The sequence below is a fragment of the Dermacentor andersoni genome, chromosome 10 (genome assembly GCF_023375885.2).
Source record: "Dermacentor andersoni chromosome 10, qqDerAnde1_hic_scaffold, whole genome shotgun sequence".
In the NCBI taxonomy this organism is placed as follows: domain Eukaryota; kingdom Metazoa; phylum Arthropoda; class Arachnida; order Ixodida; family Ixodidae; genus Dermacentor; species Dermacentor andersoni.
This window is the reverse complement of record NC_092823.1, coordinates 40564195-40576480: the sequence shown is the minus strand read 5'-3', so window position 1 is coordinate 40576480 and position 12286 is coordinate 40564195. Positions and strand designations below refer to the sequence as shown.

Genomic DNA, 12286 nt, shown 5'->3' with positions numbered 1-12286 from the left:
TCTCGGTGGTTGTTATACTTTTTCCAGTACACGTAAGTTAGGTAAATTATATGCCGTTCTCAAAACGCACTTACATCACCCAGGAGCGCTTGAGCAAGTAATATATTGCAAAGACCGTAAATAACCCACACACTTAAGATTTTTTTACATATCACCCGTAACCTGCCCCGTATACTTGTAAGGAATTTAAACAATGTGACTTGTTTAGCTCAGCGATGAAACGCGGGCGCTGCGCACAACGTATGAAAATGGAGGGAAATCGAGGATTCAGTAAATATTTCCAGCTCCTAATTTATCCAAAAACGTTAATGTATTGCCGCACATCACACACAGCATGCCCCTTATTCTGAACGAGTAAAAACTTCGTGTGACGTATAGAGTTTCCATGCGAGCGACATCGGTAGATTAGCGCTCAGATAATATATAAGGCGTCAATATTACCGCCGATAGAGCCTTAATAATCGACAAATTGAGGTAAATGCAGGACACGATTACAGATTCCCCCGGGACATTCATGTACTCGCGCGATGACGAAGACATTCTTCAATTAAATTCGGTCTCTATAGTAGGATAAAACATAAAAAAACAGCAGTTGTGCAACCAAGGCACACAGTCCGCGCGGGGTTGTGTTACTTCGCCTGCCAATCACAGAAGCAAAAAACATCGTTGTCATGCAACCTTTTCAAAATGGCGTCATACTTGGTACCCACGGAGCGTCTGCTGCTCTGGAAGAGTCTTTTCATCGGCGGAAGCGATGAGGTGTGCAACAGACATGGACAAAGTGCATGGAGTCTGAGCATTTCACTCTTCAAAAGTCCGCGGTACAGTTAATTTCACTGCTGACCCCGTTTTACTCATGAAAATCAAAGCCAACTGAAGTGAAACTTGACAATAAATAGTTGCCGCGAAGCAAGCGTTTTATTTCGGTTCAATAAAGAATTAGTCTTTCACCGTTCCGCTGTAATAGAGGTGTGAAAACGTACAAAATTAAGCGTGTATAATTTTTATTTTTGTGGTTACCGCCTTATTTAGGTAACAGGAAAAGCTTGGAGTACGAACTATTTGCAGCCTCGTGGAGTATCAGTGGCTGCCAGTTATGAAGGCGTGGGCCGGGATTAACTGCAGACTTGAGTTGTATCCGACTATAGTACTCAACCACTCGTCATAAGGACATCATTGTATTGCATTATGAGACAAAAGAAAATGATACTTGTCTAGTTCTAGTTCATATTTAGAAAAAGGAAGTCATGGAGAACGAAGTGGGCGGTCGAAAGGCTTCGTTTTAGCTCGACTCTGAACCGTCCATGCTTTCGAGTTTATAGCTTGTAGTGCTGCGCTGGTTTTCCTGGCTCGTGCAACTCGCAGAAACCGCAAGTAGTAGGGAATTGCCGTCGATGCATGTGATGTCGCGGGATGCCCAAACGGCCCATGCCACCACTGCACCTAAAGCAGCTGCAGCGGCGTATTCACCGCTCTGTCTTGGCTCGGTTTCTCCATGGCCGCGCGTTCGCGGTTTTTTTTTGCAAAAAAACCGTACCGCCGTCTGTTGGGCACTGTTTTATTCACTGAGAGCGTGCATACTCTTACACTCTAAAAACAGTTGCACCCTTTGGGGTGTACATTTGCCACACAACGATAATCGTCACCTGTCTTGCCCGCATTTCCTTTCTTTAAAGGGACACTAAAGGTTACTAGAAAGTCAAGTTAAAGTGATAAAGCAATGCTCTAGAACGTCTAAGGCGTCAATATTATCGCGAACAGAGCTTTAGTAACCGAGAAATTGAGGTAAATGCATGACACGATTTGAGACCCTCCAGCGACATTCCGGTACTAGCCCGATGACGAAAGCACTCCTCATAATTTATGTCGCTAGTACTCAAAAACTCGTATTAAAAAGATCATTTCATTAGATTATAAGACGGAAGAAAATGCTACTTGCCTACTTCTATTCGATTCTAAGAAAAAATAACATTTTCACGTTACCCTTGAGTAGTACGGGTGATCGAAAGGTTTCGTTTTCGCTCGACTCTGCGCGCGCTTTGGAGTTTCAGTTGTTTCTTTATCGCGTCGTGCTGCGGTGGTCCTGCTGGCTCGCGAAACTTGCATTTGGAACAAGCAGCGAGAATGCCACGTCCATGTGATGTCGTGGGATGCGCGAACGGTCCGCAGAACTTGGCCAAGGGCAGTTGCAGCGGCGAATCCAACGTTACTTATCAATGTGTGCCAACGAGTGAACCTCTCCGTTCGAAATGGTTAAGTGCCGTACCTCTGCCACAGCGCGCTGGCAAAGAGCCGAAAAATCACATAGTGTACTCGCTGCACTTTCGTCCAGAGGATTACGAGTTCAACGCCGACTTAGTGAAGTCGCGTGGAGTGCCTTTCAAAGCAGGCCGCCGGCGTAGTAGTAAGCAACGACGCCGGCAGCGCGAGCCCTCAGCAGCAGGTCACGTTCATCAGTGCTTAAATCGCGAGCCAACGACCCCAGCATCGCGAGCCAATGTGTCGTTGTCAGGGTCGTCCATTGCAACGAGCGTCGAAGTTGTCGTCATAGAATAAAGAACAAGCTTATCGTCGCGCGCTTTCCCTTCCGCTAGCCACCATAGTTCCGCTTTCGCGCTGCTGTCGGCTCTGTCTTGGCTCTGTTTCTGGCCGCGCGTTTTTATTTTGCGCAGAAAAGCGGCAGCGCCGTCTGCAGGAGCCGTTTTACTCACCGACGGCGCAACGTCACTATGAGACCATGACGTCAATACTCCTCGATCGGGGGGCGGGTGATTTGAACTGCGCTAGAGCTACGCGGACGCTTGAGAACGCATTTTCTCTTAAAATAAGTCTCTTCTTCGCACGAAACAAGCGTTTCGAGGTTTCTGGGATGGTATTTCAACAGTCCACGTTGACTTAATATTAACCTTTAGTGTCTCTTTAACGCTGCGAGCCCTGTACTTCCCAGTAAGGAACGGCATGCGCGTTATCAGCATGACAGAGCATTCTCGACAGGAAAGTAACAAGCGCAGCGTTTTCAAGACAGGAAACGCAGGAACGCAAGAAAGGAAACCTGTCCCTTATTTTCACCAAATATAAACGCTGTGCCTGGTTTAGTTTACCGATGGCACCGGCAAAAACTACTATATAGAAACCATAGAATCAATAGAAATGTGAAGAAAAAAACACGGGTTCAGTTATGTTTTGCGAAACTCTAAATTTCTTTTAATTCTAAAGTTTTGACACACATTATATTTAACATGTCACCCCCCCCCCCCCTCTCATTTTTCCTGAAATATAAACTCGGTGTGACGAGAGTTATTTCGCGACACTGCATGGGAAACGTAGCTGACAACGACAGTATAGCGCTTTCGGACACTTGCATATGGAATTTTTGCACAAAGGTGGTATTTATCGGATGAGCTATCATTCTACGCATCTCCTTCCCGAACTGCCTTAAGGAAAGCTTCTGGAATAAGAAAAAAACAAAGGTACAGGACAGAGAACCCATCTCCCCATGAATGTCGATCCGTTCATGATGGAAATAAGCGCGACTAATTAACGGAGACTCAGCAAGAACATAGGACAAAGTGCTGTTGGGCATGTTGGTAAACCTTCACGATGTAAAAAAAAAAAAAGCGCCACTAAAACGGTGACCTAAGCAAGCGTTTTGTCCTGCGTTCTTGCTAGGTCTCTGTTTATTAGTCGTGCTTCTTTCCATCATGAACTTTGCCAACACGCCGCAACTGACAGTCGTTCTAAATGTTCACATTAATTCGATTAGCACTGAAGAAATGCAACGACACACTATGTTGCCACAGCCAAAACACGTCCTATGGTTTCCCAAAAAGAGCGTGAAGCTCCCAAAGAATGCTAATCGCATTATTATATGTGCAGCGCCTGTGCATTTCGCTCGCATGTTTGAGGAAATACCTACAGAAATTGTACTAAATCTACGTTGTGGACATCAGCACAAACGGGACTTTATTTATTTATTTATTTATTTATTTATTTATTTATTTAATATTAACGTACGACTCCTTGCCCACGCGTATTCCAGCAACGTCTACACCATGACTCAGCTGTTAAGCAGAATTTAAGAAGAAATACTGAGTGAGAGACTGCACACCTTCAATCTGCGATATTAGTTATTATTAAAAAATTTGATTATGGGGTTTTACGTGCCAAAACCACTTTCTGATTATGAGGCACGCCGTAGTGGACGGACTCCGGAAATTTCGACCACCTGGGGTTCTTTAACGTGCACCTAAATCTAAGTACCACGGGTGTTTTCGCGTTTCGCCCCCATCGATCCCGCGACCTCGTGCTCAGCAGCCTAACACCATAGCCACTGAGCAACCACGGCGGGTAGTTATTACTCGATAACTCAACTGTCGAACGTTGGCTAATTAATGCTCTATGCCCCACGGCGCATGTTATCGCACAGATTGCGCACAGATCTGTCAGCTTGATCTGCCAGATTGTTATCGCACAGATCTGCCAGCCACTGCTGCGAGCCTCAGCCATTTCGTCGCAAAATCGCCCCGTTTTTTTTTTTTCACAATGGAAACGCAGGATTCGCAGCTGCGACGTTCCCACTCGTTTACTTGTCCCACGGCTCCGTTTCTGCAGGGAGCATGCTGCATGCGCGCTGTATAGCCGTGCGCGCCGCTTCGTCCCGCTGTATACATGTGAAGGCCGTGTCCCATTTTCAAGGTGAAAAGAATGAGCACATGTTGGGTGTTCACGCTACCTCGTCCTATATAGGGCTCCAATTTTTTTTACGTTTTGTGAGGGACGTTTCTTGTTTTCAATGCTAAGAACGAGCACATGTTGTTGGGTGTTCGCGCTGCCTCGCCCTATATAGGGCTCCAATTTTTTTTTTTTTACGTTTTGTGACGGACACCCCTTGTTTTGAATGCTGGAAAAAATGGCTCACTCTGCTCAACCTGCCTGCCATATACTTTTCTCGGCCGCGTAGCAGTAGTAGTGTTAGTACTACTACTAGTTCTAGTAGAAGTAGTAGTAGTATGAAGAGAAAGAAAAGGAAACGCAGTGAGGTTAGCCAAGCTGCACCTGTTTGGTCGTGCGGAACTTTATTAGAGCCTTAATCACAATCAAGCGTTCACTGCAGGCTTGCGCATTTCAAGAAGCTCGGCGGCACTTTTGCGCCTTCCCACATCGCAGACGCGTGAGGCCATGGTGCCAAGACATTCCCTTCTGTAAAAGGCCAACACTTTACAACGAAATTGCACCCTTTGGGCTGTATCTTGCCACGCAACAATAAACGTCATCTCTCTTGCCCGCATTTCCTTTCTTTAATGCTGCGAGCTTGGTACTTCCCAGTAACGAACGGCATGCGCGTTATCAGCATGTCATAGCATTCCCGACAGGAAAGTAGCGGGAGCGGCGTTTTCAAGTAAGGAAACGCAAGCAAGACAGATGACGATTATTGTTGTGTGAGTGTGGCAGATATGCACCCCAAAGGGTGTAGCTTTGTCTAAGAGTGTATCATATAAGCGCCCTAAAACTGTCTGAAAAGCAAGGCTCTAATCTTCGTATGCTGGGCAGTCACACAGGAGATACTTAACAATTTCTTCTACCCCCCACATGGTATAATCGGCACTGTGTGCCGTTGTAATTAGGAATGAACGAAGGCGTTTGTACAAGAAATTCTATTGTCGTATGCGACATAAAATTTCTTCCCGTCGAGTAAAACCAGGTATAAAGGTTGTAACTACATATCTGGTTACATGGCATATATAGGCTCCGGTTGGTGAACTCTGGTGTACACCATTTTCATAGAGTGGTGGTATATGGACAAAACCACTGAGGTGGCGTGCTGCGTCCGTCCTCTCGACAGCGTAATCGAGGGGCTTTCACTTTCTCTATGTGCTTCACGACACAGCTTTGTCGGTACTTTCATTGCCGACGATGTTGCAGTGTCCCGGTATAGCCACTGAAATATGTCGCCGCTTGTAAACGCTTCGTCGTGCATGTCTGCATGGGTGGGTGGGTGCCTTTGCTAAGCGTGAACTTCTTTCTCTCTCATCTTTCAGTCAGTCTCATTTCCCACATTGCAGGGCAGCCAACAGGGAATGAGCCTGGTTAACCTCCCTGCCTTTCCTTTATGATTTCTCTATTTCTCTCTGTATTACAACCTTAAGGGGTAAAGGATCGAGTGAGGAAACTTGGTGTTGTTTCTATGCACCCGCCTGCGAGTAGACTCGATCCTCGGACCAGAAGTCCAGCAGCGGTCACCGTCCGTGGGGCCGCTAGCTGTAGTCTTGCTTGCGAGCACAACTGTTCCCGTTATTACTCTGAGTCATTTCAAGCCTATGCAAATGGGTTCTATTGATTCGCGCTTTGTTACAAAATTTTCTGTTACTCCATGTTATGGATGTTATTCGTTGATTTATTTGCACTCTTCGGGCATGACTGACCGTGATCCTGCTGTTTTGCCCACTGTAACGGGGTCGGGATCTCGTCAAGCCGCTCAAGCTTTTAGTTCTGTATACTCCTCCTATCCAAAGGCAATAAAGTTGATTAATTGATTGATTGATTGATTGATTGATTGATTGATCTTTTCCTACAATAGCATTATTTAGCTGACGTATTCAGCGCCCTTCGTTTCTTGGTAGTGGCGGTGGTGGTTTTGCAGCAGGCGGGGTTAGCCTGGCATACATAGCTGGCAAGTGTTCCGCCTTATCCTGCGAGTTGAGATCGGGGGTGTGTTACCAGTTCTCGAAGAGCCCCGTGTCTCGCATGAAGGCAATCAGCAGTCGTTGCACTCTCTTCCTGATTCGTTTCTTGGTACCCGATGCCATATAGCGCAGTTACTGTGGGGTTGCGCTGGTGGGCTCGAGGTCGCGTGTTCGATCCCAACTGTGGCGGCCGCATTTTGTTGCGGGCGAAAAGCAGAAACAGTTGTGTACTAAGATTTAGGTGCGCAATAAGAACACCAGGGGGGGGGGGGGTCAAGATAAATCGTTATCCACCCCTCCCCCCACTATAGGCCTGTCTCATAGTCAGATCGTGGTTTTCGCACGTAAAACAACAGAATGCATTTTTTTTCATTTATTGACGTTCAAGCAAAATAAAGCGGTCTATGGTAATCTCTGTGGCACAGCATAATCAAAGATATGTGGGCCGATCCTGATAACGCTATAAGAGGCCGCACGAAGCAACCTGATAAGAGGCCGCACAAAACAACGAGGTTTACGTAGTGTTCCGCAGATGCTCAAGCAATCTTGGAGGCTATGCTTTGCCGGGGCCCGCTTTTGAGCCGGAGGTCCACACCGAGAGGGTGCCACAGTTGAAAGAGCTGCACCACAGCAACAAATATTCCGTATACCTCAGAAGCGTGGACACCGAATGTAGAAAAAAGTATAAGTATAGAGAACCCCGAGTCATGAAAAAGAAATTGAGTGAAAGGGAGACGGTAAAATGCATGCAAAAGATGAAAAAAGAAGCCCAGTTACATGAAAATTTACGAGGACGACGAAGAAAAATCAAGAAAGAAATTGCATATTAAAGGCAAAGGGCAATGTCTTGCTTTCTGAGGTCCGATCTGACTGTCCGAGGACGTGAACGTACAATAACAAATCTTCGCAAGACGATGAGACCTGTGCCATGCTAGAAAGACTTAAAACCAGAGACGACTTAGCGCTTTGTAATAGCCCCTTTTCATAGTTCACAAGTGCGCTCCTCTGCACTGCACATTTGCCCAGCTAATGGCGGAATCGGTTATCGTTAAACCGAAGGCAAAGTGCTAGCTGGACTTGCTGGAGCTTGTTCCTTGGGCATGGTTTCATCACGATAGCCACGTCTACATTTCCTGTGTCATAACACAAGCAGCTAGCAGTGCTTATACATGTTCTGCAAAATATTGCTCAGGCCAACGGCTTCACAAGAAAGGTACCTTTACACTTGCGAAACGGGTACTCAACCAACCAGAACTGGAGGGAACGTCCGCCTTCCTGAAGCAATGTGGTTAAAGCTGATGGGAGCACTAACTCGCGACGGTGCAAATAAGCAAGAGATAGGTTATAAGCAATAGGTTATTAACCGGTCAATTACAGCGAAATTACCAGAAATAGAGGTTTGAAAGAAAAGTTTATCCAGTCTAAACATTAAGCGCTTCCTTTTAGTGTAATTAAATAATAAAAAAAAACTGTCTTTACATATTCGTGACATACCCATCGTCAATAGGGACCGATTTCGAAAGCGCTTATTTCTGTCGAGTTGTTTTCGAGTCCAAGGATGTCAGTTTGGCTAAGTATAGGCAGAAGAAACAAAGACGTTCGTAACACACACACACTTTTATTTGAAACAAACAAACCACGCGCATTCAGTTCGAGCAGTTCAATCTTCCACACAACCCAAGGATTTCCGATCAATTCAATCAACAGGAACCCGCTCGTTTCAATCACTGCCGATGCTCCGAAACAAGATTCAGGCACCAACTTTGGCAGCCGAACAATCAATAAACCACGCATTTCACACTATACAAAAACAAGTTTGCGTTCTATCTACAGATATGTACAGAACATGCGAGCAATCTCAGCTTCGCGCAACATGTTCAGCGTTTGAAGTTTGTAACTAGGATGATAATAATATAGAACCTGGCACAATGCAGCAAAAGATACTGGCATTGTATAATTACACACACGAAAAAGCACAATAGATGAAAACTATACGGCGAATGTATTGAAGTTACCGCATCACCATTATCATCGGACAGCACCTGGGTTTGCGAACCACATTTTTTAGACAATTTAGACACTGTTCGGTCTTCATCGAACATATTCAGCGTTATCTATGCATCCTTGAACCTTGGTTCGCTGACCCTTATCAACGGACACGAAGGTCAGCAACAGTAGGGGAAAAAAAAATGTGCTAGCATTACATCAAAAGAACTAGGTACGAAAACTCGTTTACTTTTACACTCTAGTATAGCAAAAACGGATCAGTAAAGAGAAATGTTGTTCAGGTGTACTAGGTGTGACGACTGCGGCTATTGGTTGGGACAGTATAACAGATAACCCCCAGACAACAGATGGCCGAACTGATAAAGAGGCCTCCTCGATTTCAATTCAGAAACATTGTGAGCTACTAGCTAACTTGTTTGACCACGAAAGGCCCAAAATTAGCCTCGTTCGTTGGCTCCTCGGTAGCGGGAAAACCTCCCAAACTGGTATGACATCAAGCCAGATGCTTGCAATGGGGCACATACCTGGTGTATTAAATATATTTCTTTCTCTCTCTCTACGTTTCTTTTTCTGTATTCGTTCGCTTCGTGTGGTGAGAAATGAACCCACATCAACGGCGCAATTTTAACTTTCAGTACGTCTGCTACGAGGACACCTACAGTATACCGCCATGTGCTCTGAACTACATGAGTGAAGCTTCGTCTGACCTGTACGATTTTCAGCGACTTCTTGCTTGCGCTGCGCGCGGTTTGAGCTGCAGAGAATCGCAGATTGCTTATAGCCGCGGGCGCGAATTCTTACGGCCACTGATAGCGCTCGAAGCGGCGTGCGTTTTTTACAGCGGGCAATATTACAGATATCGCCGCCGTTGCTCCACATGTTGGGCAACACCGCCATCTTTGTTTCCTTATTATTCGGGACGTTTCACCTAATCGTAAAACGCAAAATCAAAAGAAACATCGCACTTCCCGTTGTTCGTCAGTAAAGATATACACGGTACAAAGTGACTTGCGTTTCATTTCAAGAATATCAAAAAGCAGGTTTCTGCAAGAAGACGGCGAGCCTGGGCTAGTTGGTTGGAGTTCATGTTTGAAGTATGATTGAAGAGCACATAAGACGGGGACACAAATAGGAAGGTAGACAGGGCGGCGCACGACAGGAAAGCGCTGGCTTGTCTACCGCCCTATTTGTGTTCCCTGTCTAATGGCGCTTCAATCAAACTTCAAGCAGATTTCTGGGTCACCACTGCTTTCTTTTCTTTTCATTTTTGCTCGAATTTCCCAACAAGGGTGCATTTTTGGATCCGCATCGTTCAGTCGTTCATATCAATGCGCATGGAATTTGTTGTTTGCTTGGTTCGTCTGGTCATAAGACCAGGCGAACCAGCAGTTGTGCGATGGGGAAAAAAAAAAAAAAAAACCTCACGTCTCAGCAACAGCTGCTCTCTCATCCGATGGCGAAGGGTGCACGTAAAGGCACACGCGCATTTTTTTCTTTTATGACGAACCAGGCAAGCAACAAAGGGGGACAAATGTATTAGCGAACGATGTAGACGACGAAAAGAAAAAAAGAAGAAAGGGGGGAACAGAAATGCAATTTGAGCGACAACAGAACAGTACGCGGTAAGCTCGAAAACCTCTTCTGCAATTGTTACAATAAAAACGCAGGTTAGTGTATAATGACAAGACAAGCTGGCGGCCCTAGGGACGGAGAACACCGGTGTACGATGGGCGACGTTATATCGAGATAACAGAAAGATGCTCAACACGTACGACTATACTTCTAGGACTGGAGGAGTGCTTGCAGCTGTCGATGTGCTGGAATGGTGAAATGTGTGCACAAATCAAAGAAACCGTCAACGTCACGCACACTGCATCAGAAGTCTGAGTAAAGATAGCTGTTTTCGCAAAGCGATGCTAAGAGGCGCGGGTTATGCAGATCTGCGAACAAAAGAAAGAGGCAATGATAGATTTAGAAGACGGCGAAAGTTCACCATAGGAGAAGTTGACACTAGTGAACACCCCAAAAGTGGGGAACGAGCTGCATAGAAGGGCAATATCAATCAATACGCACAAGGCAGCAGTGCGGAGGGCCACAAGATGGCGACCGATAACTGCGGCAAGCCATACAACAAAACTGTACAAGGTCCCATTTGGCGAGAGGCGTTGTATGTTGTCGCCTTTTGATCGAATATATCGTGACGAAGATTTTAACGAGTGCGAATACGGAGAAATACAGTATATAAAAGAGTGTCCGGAGGCAACAAACATGTTTTACGAACTTAAGTATAGAACAGGGGAAAACTATGTACGAACCGTCTTCACTCCTGGCCTAGAGTAGGTCACCATCGTATTTGTCGACGTACGTAAAGTTACACTATCACATTTTTCCATATATGGACGTGGCCTAACTAGGCGAAATACGGCCACACTAGGTGGACTCGGTAGTTAAGAGAAGTGGTATAGAACGTCGATAATAGAATTCGTAGAACACCATGATAAATCGTAGCGCAGAGACGCACAGACCAAAAAAAGGAGATATCACACGCGATCGCTGACTAGCGACAAAGGTTTATTCAACAATCAGCTGCCCATATATATACAGTAAACTTACACAGAAATGCTGAAAATAATTTTTTTTTACCATAGAAAACGCTCAATTGTGCGTCTTTCGTTCCTTCCCTCTTTCTTTTCGTCTGTCTATGCATATGTGCGCTGCGATTTATCACAATGCCGAACCAGCAAGCTCAGCCATCTCCAACGACACTCGTAGAACATCACTGGCGAAATAACAACCGAACATGAGGGAATGTGGGCTACTGAGGCAACTGAACAGACAAGAGACGTTGCGTTCGTACACGGAGAAACACGTCTCTGCTGCCTGGCGGAGACGTCGACGAACGAGCAGTTCTCCACGCACAATCGAGAAGTCGCGAGGCACGGTTTTGACCGTGGGCCACGGTGCGGCGGCATCACATGTACAGCTGCGAGCCGTGAGACCACGTGACGGGCTCCGTCCATGCGGACCAGGAGGAGCGGTGCGACGTCGCCAGGTTCGGCTCGGTGGGGAACGACGTCACCAGCACGGGAGAGGAGCAGAGAGCGCCCAGGCTGACGTAGCGACAGCACTTGATGACGGTGCGCTTGACCATCTTCTTGGAAGAGGACTTCTGCGAGACAAAATAAAAGGGAGAAGCAGAAGTCAGAACACACTAAGAAAAGGGTCGGGCGAACAAGGAGCAAAACAAACAGATGTAAAACAAGTTGCGCATTCCACCGTCTTCTTCGGTATGCAGACGAACGGCGTAACGTCTTTTTTGTGCAGAAGAAATGCGAAATCCCGTTTCCAGAATTAGAATGACGAATGTTGGAGTTCCGAAATTTCGGGGAAGTAACAGAAGAATTGTGGCTTCTTGCGGGACGAATTAGGCAAACAACGAAACAGTTATAGGAGCTGAGACATAGCTATGGCTAGAAGACCGATTAGGTCTAGGGGTAAAGTTAGCTATAGGGGGATTGTAGGGGCAACGCTGGTAGACGCTGCTGGATAAATTTAACTCGAGGATGGTATAGGAGGACTTTTTGTAGGGGCTGGAG

At 46.0% G+C, this 12286-nt stretch overlaps 1 protein-coding gene across 1 annotated transcript in view; it reads right to left on the bottom strand.

Annotated features, from left to right (window-relative positions):
• Nucleotides 1-8285: 8285 nt before the first annotated feature.
• Nucleotides 8286-12286, bottom strand: part of LOC126519289 (uncharacterized) — a 38049-nt gene continuing 34048 nt past the window's right edge. The window contains exon 2 of the mRNA XM_050168919.3: nt 8286-11859. Within this exon, the coding sequence (XP_050024876.1) occupies nt 11662-11859 (198 nt within the window). The 3' untranslated portion in view covers nt 8286-11661. The remainder of the gene's footprint in view (nt 11860-12286) is intronic.